We start from the raw sequence: 21,862 nt of genomic DNA, 5'->3' as shown, positions 1-21,862 counted from the left end.
TCCCAAAGCGATGAATTTTAGGAATTAGGAAAACATCGGTTTGCTTTCACTCTCACCAAAATAACCTTGAATTTCTCTGTTTTGCTCCGACCTCCTTCAGCACGCCCCCCAGCCCTGCTCCCTGCACAGCGCTCCGGGCGCACCGTTCCCCGCTCTTGCACATCCCTCTGCCTGTACATCCTCCTGTACATCCCTCCGCTTCCAGGTCGCTCTGCCTTGGAATCTGTCCGCGTCGCACATCCCTCGCCAAGTCTCGTCTCTTCCATTTGCTTCTATTGCCCTCTGCTGGGCTTTGGGAAAGGGAAGGATGGCGCCCTGGGAAGCGCCCTCTGCCTCTTTCTCTCCTCTTCTGCCCTCTCCTCTCCTTTCCCTCTGCAGCTCTAGGGGACCTCAGAGCCTCACCTGGGCTGCCAGCATCCCTCAGGCCCGTACACACAACTTGGAGAGGCACAGCTCTCATCCTCACACATCCTCATCCTCACACATCCTCCCTCCCAGGGCTCACAGACACTGCCAGCACGGCACCTCTGGGTGGCAGGACACGTGTGACAGTGGCCAGACTCTGATGAAGTCTCCAGAACATCTGTGTGTGAGAGAGACAAACCAGTTCCATCTCTCCCCGCTCAGATTTGGGACAGACTTTCCCCACATGCTCAGAAGAGGATGGAAGGAGCACCCTGAAACCACCGCTCAGATGGGGCCAACAGGGAACGCACAGGGGGGTCACACAGAAAACAGAGGAAAAACACCACCTGGAAAGTGGTTTCACCAAAACCAAAGTGGGGGCTGCAGCCACTGGGGAGAACCTTTAGACTGCCCAGGCAGGGGTTGAGGTGGAGGCCGAATCCCTGATTTAGGGGCTTGGGGTTCAGTGAGGAGATGGTGGGAAATGCAGAATGTGAAGTGACAGGGCTCCAAGGGAACCAGATGGCAAAGAAGTGCTGCCCTGAGCCACAGAACTATGTAACTATGGAATTATACAATCACAGACCATCAAATCCTGGAATCAGAGAATCATGGAATCGTGAAATCACAGAATTACAGAATTGTTTACGTTGGAAAAGTCTCCCCTAAATTCACCAATTGTCTCCCCAGCACTGCCAAGCCCACCCCTGAACCGAAAACTAAGACCTAAAATCAAGGAAGTTTAAACAAAAGGATTAAACGTCTCCTTTCTCCATCCAACCCCAAAACAATTAATTTTGGAGTTTTGAAAGCATTGTTTTTCTTTAACTCCTACCAAAGTGGCCTTCAATTGCTCTGGTTTGCCACATCTCTGTCCCTAAGTGCCACATCCACACACTTTTTGACCCCTCCCAGGGATGAGAGGGAAGGGACAGTGGCTCTCATTCAGGAGTGATCTTTTCTGGCAGAACAAAGATGCATCAAGCTGCTGATAGCTTGAGACCAAGGAGCACCAGCAACGCAAAGGGAAGACCCACAAAGCCCTGAGAACCTCAGGAAGAGGAGGGAAAATGGGAGCCTGGGCTGGTTGTGGTGGCTGTGTCCCACCATCAGGGCCTGGGGGCAATTTGTGGAGGGCAGAGGTGAGTTTGAGTGTCCCACTGGGGCTGTGCAGCGAATTCCAGGCCAGATCCCACAGATGTGCTGCTCCTTCACAGTGACACCCATGCCCCACACTGGGCCACCACCAGCCAGCTCAGGCAAGGAACAAATTGGCAGCATTCAGAGGAATATTCTTCATTTCCAAGCGTATAATTTCTGTCCTCCAGCAAAATAACGCTGCCCACCACCCCCCTCAGCTTTTCAGCAGCTTTTGCATCTCATCAGGGTGAACCCAAGGTGGAAAAGGGAAGAAACTGGAGACCACTGGCCTTGAAGAACTGGGGAGATTTCAGCAGCAGAGGTGCTATGGGGGCAGATGTGGGCTCCCCTGTCTGCCTCGAGAGCTGGATAGAAGGGATGGGCCAGTAAGGACAGGTCAAGGAGCAAGAAAAAGGATCAGGATGTCCTGGTATCCACTGGGGATGACCAGCTTTGAGGCGGATGTTTTTTCCTCCTTCAACACAGTGCCATCTCCCACCATTGCCCCATCCCATCCAGACCTGCTTTCTCCAGCAGCTGGAGAAAAATTTTGGAGGAGAATGGCACAGGAAGGAAAAGAAGGAAAAATCACAGCAGGTCCTTGGTCACCCAAGGGGGTGGAAATGAAGGTGACTTCAATTTTTCCAAATCAGCTGGTGCCCCTCGATCATGGCCGGTGCTGGGCAGGCGGAGGAGGAGGGACAGACAGACACCTGCCTGGAAGTCCTCACACACCCACTGGATTACGGGCGATGGAGGAGAGGAATGCCTTATACCAATTAAGTCCCAAAGTGTAATTAACATCTGGGCCTGCTGCATGTGATCCCCAATTGCTAATGAACCATGGCACCACTTTAATTCCTGCTACTCCGCACCATCCTCTCATTAAATCCAGGAGCAGGTTCCATCACATTTCCCTTAGAGGGAAAAAGGGAAAGAGAGAGAAATGGAGCAGGATTTGTCTCAGTGAAATAAGATAGATTAGAGTTTACCAGATAAAGAAAGTAGGGATGGGGGGAGGGCGTGGAATGGGAAATTTTGTAGGTGTGTGCATGCGGGCATCTGGATATTCTCTCTCCCCGTGACCTCCTTACACCCCATCCATCAGTCCAAGGTTGGCTTTTTCCAAGCAGCAGAGCCTTTGCTCGTGTCTAACAGGCCCACCACACACAATCTACATGCCAATTACTGGAGCAGACCCCCTGATACTGAGAAATGGAAATTAGCTGTCAAGGAAAAACCAGCATCAGCACTGCTGGGCTTGGGCTGCTGCACTCCCCACTCATCTCCATAGGCACCCTGCTCCGTGGCAAGGGAAAAAGGGGAAAAGTCATCTGGAATAACAATAAATTAAAAACTAACAATAAAAAAAACACCAAGTAGAACTTTAGTTATTTATGTCGGTTGCAAATGTTGAGGACACAACATTCACCTAAGGGCAAGAGCCTGGAGGACAAGGAGAAGGAGGGAAGACTTGGGATAATTGGGTTTTAAAAGTGGGGAGATCAGCAGTGAAAGGGAAGGATATGGGAAAACATTACCCTAAGGGCAGACCAGATCCAGGTCTGGTTCCTCCAGTGCTCCAGGGTGGACGCACTCCACACCACAGTGCTGGAGCATCCCAAATCCACCCAGTACTGGGCATGTGGGATGGGGACAGGGGGACATTTCCCAAAATCAGGGTGGAAGATGGCTGGAAATGCAGTGGGTGGAGCTCGCCTACCTACAGGAGATCTTCCATCCACAACAGGGACAACAACAGGCTCACTGTAAAAAAAAACAAACCAAAAACCAGGAGCCAGGCTGTGCTCAAGCTGCTGCCCTCAGAGAGCTTTGCCAGAAGCCAGGGCGGAAAGAGGAGCTAGACCTGAGGGCTGGTTGGTCCTGGAGAAATTCTATGGGGAAAAAATACATCCAGCTGGATGATCTGCAACCTGCTGATCCGTGATGGAAATGAGGGGAGGAGGGATGGAAGTGGGTGAAGATGCATCACCATTCGCAGAGAAAGGCTGGAATGGGGCAGGGGGCTAAGGTAGACGGGTGACAGCAGGGAGAGGAGGAAGAGGAAGGACGGGAATTCAACTCTTCAGCTCGTCTTTGTGCTGGGGGAAGTCCAGAGGGTTGGAGCCGCCCCTCTTGGCGGCTCCTTCACATTCCCCATCACCAGCAGCAGCTTTCCCAGGAGGTGGCGGCCCCGTGGCTTGACAAACAGATCCTGGCTCTCTGCTCCGTAATAACCTCATACATCAACGGGAAGAGACTGCAGAGCATGGCTGGGACGGCTCTGCTCCCACCCCCGTGCATTGTCCCCCAGCCCCTCGGCTCCGTGGGCTAACAGTCTGCGTGTCCCCGGGGCTCCCACGGGAACAGTGCCCAGCCATCAGTTATTCCTGCCCGGGAGGCTGTGCCTGCGACCTGCCTCTCCTCCGGCAGCACCGGGCAAAAAGAGATGTTCCTGGGGGCTAACTGGGAGCCCCCTCTGCTCTCTGCACATCTCAGGTGGCCAGGGAGCTCTTGCTGCCCTTCAGGACCACCCAGCAGCCACCTCCCACGCCAGGGCAGCTCCCAGAGGCGTTCACTGCCTCTATCCCACCTCCAGCCTGCTCTCCTGCCTCCACCGCCCCGACTCCATAAGCTGCCGAATCCCTTGGCTCACACCTACAGGGGACATCCAGCATCTGACACACTGGGGCTGGCTTTTTCCTGAAGGAGCAGCGGGACACAGGGCAGGGGACGGGGAAGGGGGTGACGATGAGGCAGGCGGGACTGGCGCGGGGTGTTTTGCTCAGAGAAGGCTCCGCTCCACCCCAGCTCCCCTGAAGCAGGACACCCGGCACGCAAACCCCGAGAATAACCAGGACAAGGCGGAGCTGAGCGACACAGTTGGTTTATTGGGGGGGTGTGGCAGCCCGCTCACGGGGCCGGCTCACTCGGAGATGCTGCGGAAGGACTGGACGGCGGGGCTGGCCGCGCCCCACTCCACGGGCTTGCGGTACTCCCCCTTGGGCAGCACGTACTGCCGGCCCCGGTAGTTGGGATGCTCGTAGAACACCCAGACGCCCTCCAGCACCCTGCAGGCGTGCACCTCCCGCATATGCCACTCCTCCATGATGGAGGGGCAGTCTTCGGTGGCTTCGAACATCTGCCCGCCAAAATCTCCCTTCTCAAACACCTGGATGTGGCCTCGGCCTCCACTTGGCTAGGAAGAAAAAAAAAAAAAAAAAAAAAAAAAAAAAAAAAAAAAAAAAAGAGAGAGAGAAAAATCATAGAGCCGTGGAATGGTTTGGGTTGGGAGAGATTTAAAGATCATCCAGTTCTAATCTCCCACTATCCCACGTTCTTCCAAGCCCCATCCAACCTGGCCTTGGACACTTCCACGGATGGGGCAGCCACAGTTTCTCTGGGTGACTTCATCGGCGACCAAAGCATCGGATGGAGGCACCGACACGTCCCAGCTCTGTCACGGGGACAGAGTTTGGGCACAGCCAGGCTCAAAGCAGGTACCAACCACGCCCAGCACACCAGAACGGGGCTGAAATGTGTCACGTCAGCCCCCAAAAGCACAGGGAGAAGCAGCCGGGGTAATTTTTAACAGAGCATCGCGGGCAGAGCAACTCCAGGAATGAGGCTGAGTCAGCACTGCCAGTCTCGCTAGCCCGGGCTGCTTTGAACCCCCCGTGTTCCACGTTAGCATCAGACCCCCTCCAGTCCCCTCTGCCCCTGGCGGAGAGGAGATGAATGAGCTGCCGACCCCGGCAGAGCCGCCGTGCTGCGGAGCCAGCGCTGTTCCCACCGGGAAGGGAAGCGCTCCTCGCCCCACGGCGCCGCGGCAGCGTCTCATCGGCAGCTGCCCGGACACCTCTCGTCCCCTGGGTCCCCGGCCGAGCTCTGCGGGGCCTCGGGGTCTCTCCAGGACAGGAGGGAAAGCCAGGTACCAGGTAGATATGCAGGATAAGGCTCCCACGTTTCATCCTGGTGGAGGACGCTATGCTGCTGTTACATCTCGCACGTGTTTTGGCTCCATGTCTTAAGCCAGATCAGTGCTCTGAACGGGATGGAAACCCTCCCTGCCCCAGGAAAAGGGATTTAGACCCAGCTCAAAGCCAGAATAGGCTCAGAGGAGGGTTAGACTCCCAGGCAGAAAAGCAAAACCTGTTCTCAATTGTGAGATCTGTTCCATGCAGTGGGAATGCACAGTCGTGCTCCAAGTCAGAATACCCATGGATCACCAGTGTCTGCCCCACCACTGGCAAAACCTCAGCAGCAGCAGCAGCAATCCACATTTCATCCACAATCCCAGTTTTAAAGGATGTTCCTCCCCACAGGCTTCCCAAAAGGATCATTCCCTCTGTTCCTTTCTGCCCATCATCGGTTAGGAGGGAATGAGCACACCTCCTGTGCTCTCCCAATACCAGGAGGCACCAAACTGCTCCAAGCACAGCCAAAGAGGGCTCCAGACACCCCTCCATTTCTGGGCACTCCAGGGCTGCTGCTGGGCTTGGTGTCTCCATGCCCAGAGGAGTTTGGTGACATGGATCCAGTTCCCTGTATCAGAAGGGAGTTCTGGTTTGCTAGAGAGGAAACTCCCTCTCACTTCAGTTGTTCCTGCAAAATCAACGTTCCACTGTTACAGGCCTTGAGCCTGTTGGATCAGTTGGTTACACAGCAGGGAAAAGGTGGGAGGAAAACTTTGGAGCAACCTGCCTGGACACTGAAATCCCTAAGGGAACATGCTGATGAACCTACACTGCTGTTCCTATGGAAACTCACCCACATTTAAAGGGATCAACCTTTTCCCCCTGCAATCCAGAGTGGGAGAGATTCACCTTCTCCCCCCTCCACAAACCACCTTGCTACTCCCAGAGTGGGACTGTGGGAGCAAATCCCCTGCAGCCACCCCCTCTGTGCTTCCCCAGGAAGATGGACACCACGTTTCCCCACGTGAAACCCTTCCAATGGGTGTAAACGACAGCATCCCCTGGGAGAGGGGTGACACCTACGATCTGGATGTACTTGCAGGAGCCCAGGCGGTCGTTGAGGCCCATCCAGTGGTGGTAGTCAGGATACTCCCCGTGGGTCAGCACATACATGTTCCCAGCATAGTTGGGCCTCTCGTAGGCCACCCAGGTGCCTCCATCCACACGGATGGAGTTGCAGCGGCTCAGGTAGGTGTGGAAGTCAGGGCAGTCGCTGTCACACTCGTAGTAACGGCCGAGGAAGTTCTTGTCTTCATAGAAGGTGACCTGAAACGAGCAGAGAGGGGACAGTGCGGAGGTTCCTCGCCCAGCACATCTCCATGTTCCAGCCACATCACAGCAGGAAAGATCTGAAGGCAGAGCTCTTGGGATATCAGAAATCACCGGGTCCAGCCATGGAATACGGCCAGCTGCAGTCAGTCAGACTAATTCACCTGTCTGACCCCAACACCTCCCCCTGCCATCAGTGTTCTGCCCTTCTCAGGCCTTTGTTCTGTCCCAGCCCAATCCAACATTCCCATGGAGCAGTCCCTGTCCTTTTTCCAGCAAAACACTACCAAAACAGATCTCTCCCACCTTCTCTAGATCAGGAGTTGCTGAATTATGGCCTGAGAGCTAGGAGAAGTCAATGGACTGTACAAAGCTGTTTTGTGGGGACATGGGTGTGTCTGGCAGCACTGGGTTGGTGGCACTTGGACTTGATGCCTTTTGAGGGCTTTTCCAGCCTTAATTATTTCTTTTATATTGGCTTACCAACTGTTTGCAGCGAGATCTTTACTGATGGGGGGAGGGAGAAATCTCTTTCCTCCAAGGTTATGTCTTCCAGCCCATCCTTGTTCCCACTTGAACAACCCAAAACTTCCTTTCTCAAAGCTCACTGCCCAAAGCTGGACATCACACAAGCCTTGCCCATGCCAGGAGAAACTAAGGGAGCATTTCATGTGCATGGTGGGTAGCAGTTTTATGGATATCCAAGGATTGTCTTTGCAGTTGGTTTGTTCTGCTTTGGTTGCTGTGAGTCCACAAAACCTCTGACAAATTCACAATCCATCCCCACATTTCTTTCCCAAGAGCTGCTCTATAGCCAGGCTGCTGACCCCAAAGCACTTTATCCTGGAGTACTTCCATCCTTGATCACAATCCAGCTTCAAATGATCTTGGGAACTGATGAGCGAATCCCATTCCTCCCACCAGAGGCATCATCCTCCCAGCCAGCCCCGGAGAGGAGGCCCAGTTTCCCTCAAAAATCCCTTCATGGAAATATTGTCAAGCTCTAGACCAGACCAGTCCTTTCTCCAGACCCATTTTTAGATCCTTCCAGGTGACAATTACTCACCAAATGTTGCTATTCTCTGAGAGATTCCCAAACCATCACGTCTATCTTGACTACATCCCTTGCTTCCTCATGACACCAGATGGTCTAGAGAGAATCTTTCTGGCCACATCCAACATGCAGTGTTCCACAATCCATTTTTCCCTTTTTTTTTTTCCATAGTTTGAGTAAGATACACCCCCACCTGCTGTACTTCCCCTACAGTGCTTTGGCTACTGGTATCGATGTAACCTCCCTGCTCTTAAAAATCATTCCTTGTCAGTGTTGCAACCCAAATCCAGGACAACTCACTCACTTCTTAATCAAAAATTAAATTAGCTGGAGTTTTCCTGGAGCTGGTTGGTCAGCATGTCCCACCAAGCGACCTGGGGAGTCAGAGTGATCATGCCAGAGGATTCATGCTCTTAATTTTGTGGCCTGTTACCAGACATTTATTAGGATACTGCTATTTTCCTTTCCATTTCAAGGACTGATCTGCCATCACGAAGCAGTTGGTGCACACACAACAACCTGTCTCCTAACATCCTGAGCAAGTTCGTCCCACCTTCAATGGAGAGCTGGGAATCACTCTGATCTTTCCAGCAGTGAATAAGGGCTGTGAAAGGAAAGCACTGAAATGCCCAGTTCCTGCTTTCCCACTCTTGGGCAGTTAACCAGGTCTTCCTGGCCACAACCCACTACCTTTTTCAGATCCTGCTTCTTGATCATTCATAAACGTATCACCCAAAAAATCTGCAAAAAGCAACACTGAAAGCTCTGCTCACTGGATTTGGCAGTCATGCATCAGTAGTCACCCTCATCATGAAGCCAGTGATCAAGGAAGCCCGAGCATCCCTGGAAAACCCTCTGCAGGGATTCATTTATTTCCATTCCTCTGCATTATCCTGTGCTGGGATGGCTGATCCCTCTTTCCAGCATCTGTCCCCAGGCTCTGATCCTGTCCCACTCCTGTCCATGTGGTGAGTATCCAATACAGTTAATGATGAACTCTGCCCAATGTGGACCTGCTTTCTGGGCAGAGGGAACCTGGAAGTGTCCAAGGCCAGGTTGGACGGGGATTGGAGCAGCCTGAGATAGTGGAAGATTCCCTGCCCATGGAAGGGGGTGGAACTAGATGGGCTTTAAGGTCAATTCCAACCCAAACCATTCCGGGACTCAGTGATATTCCTTCCCCACCCAGCCCAACACAACTAAACTGGAGCCTGGCAAAGCTTCCTGATGTTTCCAGGGGGGCGTTTCCCCCGCACTTATAAAACCACAAAGCCAGAGAAATCCAAAGGCATGTTAAGGATATGGCTGTTCCTACAGAACTGTCCAGCCTTGGTTGAAACCTGCTCCTTGGTTTAATCTCAGAATTTAAGGGATGCCGCTCACCCGTTCTTCAGCACTGCTCTTCAGACACACCCTCAGCTCATTGCAGACCTTTGCTTCCCAGCTTTCCTGCATGGATTCAGGCACCAACAGAGCAGATTGATGTTTTCACCCATAGAATAATTACAGGCAAATTACAGATTCCAGTCCCAGATTTCAGTTTTGTTTCTGTGCCCTCTCACTTGCAGGGAAATCGCCTTCTTTCAGCCAAATGCTCCAGGAGCCCTGCTCCCAGCACTCCCTTCTAAACCTCTCCCTGCCCAAACCTTGCCTTTTGGGGGTTACCAGGCACATACCACTTTTGCCAGAGCAGAACTTCCTTGTAGGAATGTAAAACTCCTGCTTTAGTCGCCTCACCTGTGTTACCACATATTTCTTTTCAACAGTAGCTTAGCTAGAGGAAAACTCATAAAAAATATCCCATAGTGCCTCCTCTGTCAGCAGTGATCCCTTTCCAGGCCAGATCACTGACTGGGGTTGGGAGAAATGGTGTTTAATTCCCTCCTTTGCCCTTTTCTTATCCCTGGAATATGCTAAATAAGAGCAGAGAATAGAGATATAGGAGATGACTCCTCCTGGCCATCTTGCTGCCCCTCAGCAGCACATATTCTTTAAATTTCTTATGGTACATGCCGAGGAGACACAGCTTTCAGCAGGGGAAAAGCAGAATGTGCTCAAGGCTTTACAGGGTGACAGGAAACTCAAGGATGGAGCAGTTGCAACCCCAGCACCTTTTTTTTAGGCTCAGGTACAGCAGGTTTGCATCCCGGGATCTGGGAGCCACCAGCACACCCTCCTCAGCTTCCCATACCAACAGCCCAACCCCTGAGAGCCACACAGCTGAAGGACACGGAAAAGCCAAGATGGGATCTTCCATGGCACTGCCCAGTGCCTCCAAATCCACTGTGCTTCCAGCACCCCTCGGGTCTCACAGCCTCCACAGGCTGAAAGGAATCCAGCCCAAAAGCTAAACTCAGATGAAGCTCTTCCCTCAGCCTCCTAACAGTGTTTGACATTCCAGAGCGGACCCTGGCCCAAGTCCTCGCCCTCCTCTCCTTTCCTTTCCTTTCCCAGCTGTTTCTCCCTGCACCAGTACAGTCTCAGACCCAGTACAAGTTCTGTGGGATCAGTGAGCTCGGCTCTGCTAAACCCAAGCCTGAGGAGCTGGATCCCCACCAGAGAGATGTCACTCCAGCTGCAGCTGAGCTCCCCAACCTATCTCTTTCTCCGATTCTAGTTCAGCCCTGCCGATTGCACCAGAATCCCAAGGCCAGTGTTCATGCCTTAGGGAACACAATTCCCTTCAGTGCCACAGCCACCATACAGGAGTCCTTCTGTCAGAGTACACCCTCTGCTCCACCATGGAAAAGGGATGTGGCAGCTCCCCTGGTGCACGGAGTCAGGCTCTCCCAAGGCTCCAAGGGAGCCTTCCATGAGACCCGCTGTGCAAGCACAGTGGTTGGCACAGCCCCCTCTACCCCCAATTTACAAGGTATCAGATCCTCCTGATTTAGAACCACTTCAAAATGCCTCCTCACCAGTCACTGTGCTTGACTCCATCCTCTGGCAGAGCCACACCTAGAGGAACCTGCCAAAATCTGGAAAAATACTTGGGAGGGCTCAGCTCCAGCTTACCTCCACGTGAGGGGGGGTTTCAAGCATCTCCCCCTGCTCACATGCTGACAGAGGGGGAAGCTATCAGCAGAACAAAGAAAACAAAGTTTCTCCACAATTCATCTCTGCGAAATTCTGTGCTTTTAGCCAAAATCATGAATACACTGCAAATAAACTTACCTTGGTTCCAGCTCTGGACATTTTCTGTTCCAGCCAAGCTCTCCTGTGCCGGAGGAATGTCAGCAGCTGTTACAAACAGCCAGGATCCGAGGTGCCCTTTTTATAACGGGCTTGTTTTAAACCAGACAGCCGCTTTGTCATGAGAATAGGATCCAAAAATTGAGTCAGTGATTCTGAGGCTATAGCCGATTTCCAGAAAAGCAAACAGGATTATGGAATAAAGGAAGGCTTCGCCATCCTCCCTTTGTTGCCATTTGCTGAGTCAGAACACCAAAACTCTGCCAAATGCACTTAAAACCCGCAGCCCCCTGCCAAGTCCGGGAGGATGGGTGGTAATTTGGCTGCTCTCTCCCTTCCAAGCTTGTTAAACAAGAAGGAATCCTGTTGGCTCTTAGAGCCCCACCCCATTTGTAAGGAGGGCACATGATATCCATCAGGGCACGTGCCTGTGCAGTGAAGGATGCAGTTAAGGAACGACAGAAAAGTGCTCAGAGCAGACACCAGAGACTTGCAAAGACCAGCTCTGCATTGAAAACCCTCAGCGGAAACATCTGTGCAGCAAAGAGGCTGCAGACTTTCCTGGGACACCCTCAGCTGGAGTCATACTGCTCCAAACACCTCGTGACGCAGAGAGAAAAGGAGGACGTGTGGCCACCTCCCCACTCCCCACAAAGTGAGTGATTTCCCACATTAAACGATGCCCAGATTTCTGGTTGCTCCTGCAAGTGTCACAAATTCAGCTCCCAACTCTCAGCCCAGCACCTGAGGTTGGAGCAGAGGAGTTTTCCTTTCGGCCACACTCCGGCCCTCAGCGGGAGGAGGCCGAGGATCAGTGGCTTCCACAGCCACCCCCCCGCCAGTGCATTATGAAAAACCACCTCTGCAGCTATTCAGTGCCCCAGCCCAAAGGCTTAGTGAGACAAAGGGACACGAATTTGGCACAGCAGCGCCCGAAACACGCAGCCCTTCTTTCAAATCTGTCAGGACAAGCACTCTCGCAACAGCAGCTCTGTAAAAGCAGGCAGATGGGAGAGCCCGGGGCACACACAGTCAGCAGCTGCTCCTCTTCCCATTTTAGGAGCCTTGAATCACCCCCAGCTGCTGCCCTCACTGAGACCACTTGGATTGATTTAGTTCTTAATTCCTGAAAATGAGAGCTCAAGCACAAGCTGGGTTCTGTCAGCAGGTTCACAGCTCAAAGCTGTAGCCACTTGGCACGTCCCTCCTTTAGAGGTTGGTTAAATAGAATAAACTCATCTTACATAAATAAATAGAATAAACTCACCTCACTTACCTGCCCAGGAGCCAAGGGAGACCTTCAGAGGAATTCTGAGGCTGTGCAGTCCAGAGCACTGTGCTTCCCCTCACTCTGAGCTTGCACAGCTCTTCCCAAGGCACCACCAGCTGCTGCCTCCACTCACCCATGCAATGCCTTTGCCTATTTTCCAAGCTTATTTAAGTGCTCAGCTATGAGCACATCTCCCCAAAACACATCCCACCAGCACAAGAGAATGGTGCTTATTCAAGCTGATAATCTTTATGAAAATTATGAGAGATAGGAATGGGGCTTGTATCAAAACCTTGTGCTAGGGCAGCATTCAGCTCCAGGAGTTTTACTTTCAGCCTGCCAGGACTTACATTCTTTTTTTGCCCCACTTTCCTCATAAATTAGCAGTTCCTCTCTCTGACAGGTTCACATTTCATTAAGATAAAAGATGCTGTGCCCCTCTAAGACCAACTGTACAGGTAAAACCTCTTCCCTAGGACATGTGCCAGGTTTATCCAACAACTCTGGTTTATTGACATTTGTAAAAACAATGCAACCATATACAAAAATTCATCTTCACAAAAGTGCCATCTTCATATAAAAAAAATTAACCTGTTGGATTTCGTCCATAAAAAAATACTTCAACATTTCTTTTTCACATTTATAAAAACAGCACAGCTGGTTTGTACCACGAGGATGCAGGTGATGCCCAGGGCATGCATCCAGCTTTGTCCCAGGACACCTGGTGTGCTGGACACCTGCTCCCCATGGACACTAACTGTGGTGACAGCTCTGCAGCAAGGCACACTTCATCTTCCCCCAGTGCCAGGCACCTCAGCATGGCTGCAGCACATTCCTGGGAAGGCAGCAGTGCAGTCCAATCCACACCAGGGCTGGCTGCCAGGTCAGGTGGGTGCAGGTGGAATGGCCACAAAGTCTTAATGAGAGGAGGGCTGAGAAGATCACTGCCTGTTCCCAGAGCTCTGGAACAAAATAAAAGGAGACAATTTTACTAACACCAGCAAAGGAAAAGGAATTCAAAAGGCTAAATCAAAAATAAAATCATTTTCTAATGGTTTGAAACATGCCATGGCAGAAGAGCACAATAAGAACAAGCAAGTCTCCAGCTCCTAAACCAATTCTCCTTGGAAAGAGTAAGTGAGAATTATCCAAAGTCTCATTGTAAGAATTACCCAAAGTCTCACTGAAAGAATGACCAAAAGTATCACTCAACTCTCTTTAGCAAAAAGTGAGACGGGCAGACATCAATACACAGAGTTTCTTTGAAAGAGCAGCTATTCCAATCAGTTTTATATCACATTACGTCCATCTGCCTTAAAAAATGCCTCCAACAAATCAAACTTGACAACAAGGCAGTGCTCAGGACACAGATTTCAGCTGAAAATGGGTTTTGACAGGAAAGTAAGAACTAAACCCAAATGCCAGGCTCTTCTGAGGACATTCACCCAGCAGACTCCTGCTTTTCCTACCTCTGCCTCAGCTGTGCACACAAACATAGGACAGTTCTTGGGGGGAGAGAAGAAGCAAGAGAAGGAGGCCTTTTACTCACCTCCCCTTCCTTCCGCTGCCCAGGAATGTTATCCTGCCCAGGAATGTTATCCTGCTGCCTGCTTGGAGCCCACAGCAGGAGGGACCAGGCTGTCCAGCTGCTGCCGGTTCCCCGTCTGAACCAGCCACTCATAGAATTTGTTTTCTACCAACGTCTGGAACTGTTTCCTCTGATCCCTGAAACAGAAACATCAGTAAGGAAATATGGAAAAAAAATCACATTTATTTACAGTATTATACTTCTACCACGTCTCCACTATCCAAACAAGCCTCCAGATGCATCAGGAAGAGCCAGGTTTGGTTCCTGAACCTTGCAGAGACAACCAGAAAAGGTTTTTACCCAGCAAATGTGATGATAATGAACCCCAAAGGCAGAACCTGGTGGAGTTGGATAAGTCATACAAAATTCCTCATCCCATCACCACAACCACCCTACTCCAGGGCTGCCTCCACTTTCCCCTTAGGGCACAGCTGAAAAACTGTCTGAAAAGGGAGAAAACTAAGATTAGCTACCAGTGTTAAGCACTAAGGACACAAAATTCCGTTCTGACAGCGCTGGAGAGGATGGAGATCAGGGAAAAAACACACCTATAAACACACCTCACATCATGCTTGTTGTTCATCATGAACTTTCGGGGTGCTTTTGTCAAGCCCAGGAGTAAGAAGGTGGGCCACTCAGCTCAGGCTAACTGGCACTGGTCAGATGCCCAAAAGCATCTCCATAACAGCATCCCAGTCCTCTGGGAGCAGCTCACGTCTGGAATTTCTTAAGCCCAAGGTGGCACAGGTGCTGAGTAGCTCCTGATGGACTTTTTCAAGCAGTTTACATAATTAATTTCTGAACACCAATGAAACATACATATTTTTAAATATCCGGGAGATTTTGTTATTTTGCTTTGAACCCATTCCTAATTTGATGCGCCGACCCCATTCTGTACTGGGAAAAGCAGGAAACCAGTTCCAGAGGTCACCACAAAGGTGATCAGAGGGATGGAGCATCCCTCCTCTAAGGAAAGGCTGGGAGAAGAAAAGCTTCAGGGTAAAATCATTGTGGCCTTCAAGTGCCTAAAGGAGCTACAAGAAAAACGGAGAGACTCTAAGAGCCTGAAGTGACAGCACAAGGGGAAATGGCTTCCCACTGCCAGAGCACGGGGTCAGATGGGATACTGGGAAGGAAATTCTTCCCTGTGAGTGTGGGGACGCCCTGGCACAGGGTGCCTAGAGAAGCTGTGGCTGTCCATGGATCTCTAGAAGTGTCCAAGGCCAGGTTGGATGGGGCTTGGAGCAACCTGGGACAGTGGAAGGTGTCCCTGCCCATGGCAGAGGGTGGAATCTGGTTGAGTTTTTAAGGTCCCTTCCAATTCAGAGTAATCTATTCAGTTTTCTGAAAAAAAAAAAAAAAAAACAAAAAACCAAACCAAAACAAAACAAAACAAAAAAAAAACAAACAAACAAACAAAAAAAAACACCAAAACAAAAACCACCTCAGCTTCAGACAGGCTCCATGTATCCATATCCTTTTTTCAAGTTAAGGCTGCTGTCTGTATGTTCTCTTCCATTTGAGCCATTCCCCAAAAAGAAGGGTTCTGGGACACAAACTAACCCAAATTCCTCCCCAGTGAATACAAAGGCAGCACTTCTTTCTTCCCTTGTGGATTTATCTTCTGCAAGAACTTTTTCTCCTCCTTGATCTAGTACTGACCCTGAAAGACTTTCTGTCTGATAAGTTCGGAAAATGAATAAACAGGATTTTACGCTTTTGCAAGTTGTTCCTCGAGCTGTCTTCTTGGTCCTGTCTTACGGAGGTTTTACTTTCAGCCTCGCAGGATTTACATTCTTTTTTTGCCCCACTTTTCCCAATCAGACAACTTCAACTTCTTGAAAGATGTCTTCTTATTTCTAACGCTCTCATTCACCTCCCCGCTTGAGCACAGCAGCTTTTTTCTTTCTACAAGCCTGATATCCTGTTTGCTCTAAGCTTCCTACTTGTCTCCCTTCTTGTTTCCCTGCCTGCAGGAGACAACAGACATTTTCCACTGTCAGCTGCCCGGTTTCTTTTCAATAAGCTTCTAAACTTACCAGAGTTTCCCCCCTTTTATGGAATAAGCAGCGAGCTCTTGCCTCCTGTGACTGCGGCAGACAATGGCAAATCTAAGCACATCATCCCTATTTCCTCACACTCCTTTCACAGGAAGGTTTTGACAGGCCAAACACCTTCCCAAAACTGTGGTGGGAAGCAACAGCCCAGGGAGAACAACGGATGTCTGAAACGGGGTTTTATCCCCATTCTGTGCTCACCAAGGAAGCTGAGCAGAGGGCTGATCTGCTCCAGAGGAATTTAAAAGCTACAGCCCACAAGGTGATCTGCTGCAATGACCCACATGCACATTCTCAGCTCACCTCACCAAGGGCTGGCACAGTCATTTACAGCTTCAATCCCAAGGTGAAGGTTGGGCTGAGAGGAACCCCAGGCAGCTCAGGGTGCACACCCAGCCCTGGCCCAATCCACTGCCAAGGTGGATCCCTCATCTCAGCAATATCTAGGAATACTTTTCCCACAGACTGGGAAAATGCAGCCATGAGGAGAAAGCACCTCCTTAGGAGCAGCATGGGCAAGGGAGGGGAATTGTTCTCCCTTCATTCCATTTGGTGGGGCCCTGACCTGCCTTCAGCTCTGGGATACCCAGCATAGCAAGGATGTGCTGCTGCTGGGATCCAGAGGAGGAGGCCGCAGACGTGTTCCAGGGGCTGGAGCCCCTCTGCTCTTGTGACAGGCTGGGAGAGCTGGGGGTGTTCACCTGGAAAAGAAAAGGCTCCAGGGAGACCTCAGAGTCCCTTCCAGTGCCTACAGGGGCTCCAGGAGAGCTGGAGAGGGACTTTGGAGTAGGGACTGGAATGCCAGGACATAGGGTGACAGGACAATGGCTTCCCACCATCAGAGGGCAGCATTTGATGGGATTTGGGGAAGGAATTCCTCACTGTGAGGGTGGTGAGGCCCTGGCACAGGTTGCTTGGAGAAACTGTGGCTGCCTCATCCCTGAACTGTTTAAGGTGAGGTTGGACACGGCTTGGAGCAACTTGTGCTAGTGGAAAGTGTTCCACAGCAGGGGGTGGAACAGGATGAGCTTTAAGGTCCCTTCCAACCCAAAGCATTTTGGGATCCTACAACTCTGAGCTATGCCTGTGAGCATTAGTCTTCCCACCTTACCAAGCGGAATCCTAGGACTGCTAATTACTAATGCTCTAGGACTGGCCTGCAAGACATGGCTCACAGAACCCAACCCATCCTTCAGGGATTTCTGTGGAACCCCATCAAACAACCCTCTGTCCGTGTGGCTGAGCTCTGCCCTCCCTGGGGGACACTCACCTGGTCAGCCCTGCCTCCTTCACCATGCGCTGCCACTCCTGGACCTCCTGCTCCCGCCGCCTCAGAGCCTCCTGGTACTCCTGGGGAAGGCCCCCTGGGGTCTCTGTGGTGTCTCCTTCCATCTCAAAGGGAATCACAAAGGTGTAGAAGTCGGAGGGGGGCAGGACCCGGAAGACACCCGTGTCACCGCTGTCCCTGCACACCAGCATGGGGCTGTCCCAGTAGTTTGGCAGAGTGGCCAAGCCCACCTGAGCCATGTGGTCTTCCAGCATGGGATAATGGGTGTGGAAAGGGGCAAAGCTGACTGCCTGGTTCCCCGAGAGGATGAGGGGCTGTGTGGGTGTGAGGGTGTGGAAAGTACAGCCGGTGGTGGACGAAAGGGACAAGCGATGGCAAACCACGATGACCTTGATGTTGTCACAGCTCTGGACGTGGACCGACGTCTCCACAGGGCCCAGGACAAAGGTGCTATTCCTACACTTCTCGATGGTCACAGATCTGCCAAAGAAATACAGAACCATTAGAGCTGGAAGGAACCTCCATCTAATCCAAGGCAGGGTCACCTGCAGCAAGTGACACAGGAATGCATCCAGGGGGGTTTGGAATGTCTCCAGAGAGAGAGACTCCACATCCTCCCTGGGCACCTGTTCCAGAGTCTGCCACCTTCAACTTAAAGAAGTTCTTCTTCATGTTGAGGTGAAACTTTTTGTCCCTTATTTTATGGCCATTGCTCCTTATCCTGTCACTGGCACCTCTGAGCACAGCGTGGCAACACCCTCTGGCACCCCCTGGAGATCTCTTTATGGATCAACGGGATCCTCTCTCAGTCTGGTCTTCTCCAGACTATCCAGGCCCAGCTCCCTCAGCCTTTCCCTGTCAGGGACATGCTCCAATCCCTTCATCATCTCCGTACCATCCACTGGAGCCTCTCAGGAGCTCCTTGTCCCTCCTGAGGAACCCAGACGTGAACACAGCACCCCAGCTGTGCCTCACAGGGCTGAGCAGAGGGGCAGGATCACCCCCTGACCTATTGGGAATGCTCTCCCTAATGCCCCCGCGGATCCCATTGGCCTCTTGGCCCCCAGGACACACTCATGGTCAGCCAGGAGCCGAGCTGTGTCACAGGAGAAGCCAAACTCACCGCAGAGGGGACAGGAGGTAAATGAAGGACTCGTTGCAGCGATGGATTCTGACGTGAGCCCCCACCAGAGTGGCCGAGCTCTTGGCCAGGGTCTGCCTGTACACCTGGCTCATGATCACCATGGGGGACACCTCTGGCACCACTCGGGCACTGCAGGCAATCTTGGCTCTCCTGGTTGTTCCTTCCACTGCAAAACAAAGCCCACAACAGTTCTGGGTCCAGCAATTCCTCAGGAAAATAATCAGCCCCCAAGTTCAAGGATGGTACTTCCCACACCAGTCACACCATCCCTGATGCCTCCTGGGCAGCTCAGCAGCTCAAGTCACCAGTAATTTCAGAAACTGAGAAACACCAAAGGATCAAAACCACTTCAAGATTACTTAGGAGCAGCCAAAGCTTCCCACAAGCTCCAGCCAGCCCTGAGCAAAGAATCTCCAGTTCCACAAGCCTATTCCTGAACACGAGACTCACCTTAACAGGAAGGTCCTGAGGGCAAGTTTTAAGCAGGAATTGTGTGTTTTAGAAAGGGAAATGCTCCCTCTAGGACACAATCCTTAAGCCCCTTCCCCATCTTCCCTAAGCCACTGTCCCTATTGGGATCCTACAGTCAGGGAAACAAAACATTGAGCTGAATTCTTTATCCTAAGGGGGAAAGTGCCTTGACTCCACTGACATGTCCCTGAAGGAGAGGGGCTGAACTGGAGACAAGGAAACACAGACCAGGTCCTACACCACTGCCAGATCCCCAGTCAGCAACAGGAGTAAAGTTCCCATTTCTGGCTATTTCCCCTAAATTTTATTTATACTATACATCTATATTTATTTTTCTGTATTTCTAAATTTATTTCTGCATTCCTAATTTACTACATTTCTATTTTTTGATTTCTCTACACTTTCATATTTCTATTTCTGTATATCTCTGCATATTTCCATACACCTGTTTATACTTTTTCCACAATTTTTATATATTTCTACAGCTTCTATTTTGTATTCCTATTTCCCTCCACATTCCCAATTCCTCTCCACAATTCTGTCTTTCTAAGAACAACTTCCCAGCAGTTTTTTTCCCCACCTTGCTGTGCCCACGCCAGCTTTTTCCCAGCCTTGAGGCAGACAGTCATTCCCAGGGGATTAGCAGTGAGGGAGGAGCGCAGCCAGCTCTCCAGCTTGGGCAGGGAGAAGGTTCTGGACACCTTGGAATATCCATTGTGGCCAAGGCAGGACTGTCTGACAGCCAGCTCGTGGAGAGGCCGGACGGTGCCGGAATTGCCGACGGTGCCCTCCAGCAGGAAGCTGAGGGCACACACAGCTTCAAAGGACACCAGGCTGCTGCAGCTGGAATGGGAAGAGGCTGAGAGCTGTTCTGGCTCCAGCAGCAGCTCCAAAATATCCAAGAGGTGGCTCTGCACAAAGGCAAGATGCTCCTGGTCGTTCCAGTTCTGGAGGGTCAAGAAAACACGCAAGGGGTGAGTTCTCCAAGCTGAGAAGCTCCATGGACATCATATATACAAATCCTTGTTTAGAATCCTTCTAGAGGAAGGAAACCCAGCCAGACACAGCGCTCATTCCTGCTCCCTCCTGCTGCTCTGCTCTACTAAAGCTGGAAAGACACTTCCCCTCAAAAACTCAAAAGAAAACATTTCATTCCAACTCAAGTACCTAGTATTTCTTTCTAGAGAGCAGCACCAGGTTCTTCTAGAGTCCTACACAAATCCAGGCCACTGCTGCTGGCATTTGAAGGGAGAAAACAAATCAATAATTGACACTCAAGGTCTTGGAGCTGCTCCATTGGAAAATCCCTGCAGCTGAGCCAGACCTGCAGCCAGGATTCAGTGTCACCTTCCAGGATAAAAAGTAGAAGGTCATTTTCTCCCCAGTGAGTACACCAAGAAACCAAACCCTCTGAAAGAATCCTTATTTCAAATTCTAAAGGGCTCCAGCCCAAAAAAAAGCAGGAGATTGGAATGCTGGCAGAGCCTCATAAAGCTGAGTTTTGCTGAAGGAACACATGGCTGTGATTACACCTTGTCCTCACCACTTCTGTTCAACATTTCAGGATAAAGTTACCCAGCCCCAATTTTTAACGATTCCAGCTTGCCCCAAGCTACATTTCACCAGTTCATCCTGCTCACAGCAGCAGGACTGTGCCAGAATTCCACAGCTTTGCAAGGCCTTACACAGTTACAAATTACAATTCATTCTCCCACATAGAGCTGCCAATGAATACAGGCAACTCACTTCTTCCTAAATACCCGGCAGTATTTTAAAAGGAAACAGTGTTTCTACATGGATGATCTACAGCTGAACAACCAAATCCCCCTTCAGAAACATAACGTGATACCAGGGAACTCCCTGGGATCCCAAACTCCGCACTGGATCATGGGGAAGGCACTATGAGCATGAGGAGAACTTCCAGCTTGACTAATAAAGCAAAAAGGCTGTTGCTTCTTGAAAAGACACCTGCCAAGACCCTCAAGGAATATTCAGTCAGGGAAAACTTCATGGAAAACTTTAAAAAACCTTTTTACAAATTGTAGCAATCACAACTTCACTTCGTTTACTGTGGAACAGGAATTCTGCAGCTGGACCCCTGCTCACAGTTAGCTACAGGTGAAACCCTCCCAGCTTTTCCGACCCCTCTTAAGGCAGCTCCCCACAGAGAAGCAGCTCCTGCAGGGGGTGAACCCCACAGGCACGAGTACCTTATTTCCGCTGGCCGATTTCCCGGCTCCCAGGCTGGGAGACTTGGTCCTAGGGCTGGGCCACTCGTCCCCGAGCAGAGACCGCCGCAGGGAAACCTTATGGAGCTGCTGCACGTACAGGAAGAGCAGGAACTGCAGAGTGTCCACGGAGAGCTGGAGAGGACGGGAGAGACAGAGAAGGGTCAGGCTGGGCCGGGCTCCCCTTCAGGCGGGGTGAGGGCTCCCCCCGCCTTAGGCCGGGCCGGGGCTCTTGCCTTGCTCCGCTCTCGCTCCAGCTCCTCGGCGCTGGTGCAGGCCGCCTCAGCGTCGGCCCAGCTCAGGCGGAGCGGCGGGGCGGGCCCGAGGAGGCCGCGGAACAGCTCGAAGTAGAGCCAGGCGATCTCGCGGCTGAGCTGCAGCTTCCCGCAGGCGATGTGCCGCCAGGAGGGCCAGCGCAGCCGCGGGAAGCAGCCCTGGTCCGCCCGCGCGCGGGCATAGGCGGCCGCCTTGCGAAGGTAGTGAGGGGTGAGGCGTGCGGGCGGCGGGGCCGGGAGCGCTCCCACCAGGAACGGCTCCGTGCGCACCCACAGCCGCACCGGCCCCGCCGCCGCCGCCGCCGCCATCGCCGTCCCCACTTCCGGGTTCCGGCGCGGGCACCATAGAGACGGCCCTTCCCTGCTGCCGGGAGCCGCTGCCCATTGGCTGCGGCTGCCAGCGCGGGGGCGGGAAAAAGCAAATCACTCGCTGATTGGCTGTCTGGAAGGAAGTCACCCTGGAGGTGTGGTGGTGCATGGCCGGCGCGCTCGGCGGCGACGCTC

The 21,862-nt window shown here is 51.7% G+C and overlaps 2 protein-coding genes across 2 annotated transcripts; both read right to left on the bottom strand.

Moving 5' to 3' along the window:
* Positions 1–4,415: 4,415 nt before the first annotated feature.
* CRYGS (crystallin gamma S) lies at positions 4,416–11,616 on the bottom strand. The gene is made up of 3 exons (XM_066326161.1): positions 11,020–11,616; positions 6,546–6,788; positions 4,416–4,744 (listed from the first exon to the last, which is right to left on the bottom strand). Exons 1-3 carry the CDS (start codon positions 11,038–11,040, stop codon positions 4,472–4,474), a joined length of 537 nt encoding a protein of 178 aa, XP_066182258.1. The 5' UTR covers positions 11,041–11,616; the 3' UTR covers positions 4,416–4,471.
* A 1,180-nt stretch (positions 11,617–12,796) lies between these two features.
* Positions 12,797–21,667, bottom strand: TBCCD1 (TBCC domain containing 1). Its single transcript, XM_066326160.1, has 7 exons — positions 21,320–21,667; positions 21,066–21,218; positions 19,436–19,802; positions 18,364–18,550; positions 17,223–17,720; positions 13,857–14,032; positions 12,797–13,269 (listed from the first exon to the last, which is right to left on the bottom strand). Exons 1-6 carry the CDS (start codon positions 21,665–21,667, stop codon positions 13,903–13,905), a joined length of 1,683 nt encoding a protein of 560 aa, XP_066182257.1. The 3' UTR covers positions 12,797–13,269; positions 13,857–13,902.
* Positions 21,668–21,862: the final 195 nt, after the last annotated feature.

The sequence above is a fragment of the Sylvia atricapilla genome, chromosome 10 (genome assembly GCF_009819655.1).
Source record: "Sylvia atricapilla isolate bSylAtr1 chromosome 10, bSylAtr1.pri, whole genome shotgun sequence".
Classification (NCBI taxonomy): domain Eukaryota; kingdom Metazoa; phylum Chordata; class Aves; order Passeriformes; family Sylviidae; genus Sylvia; species Sylvia atricapilla.
The sequence above is the reverse complement of the archived record's forward strand: the minus strand, read 5'-3'. Positions and strand labels throughout refer to the sequence as shown.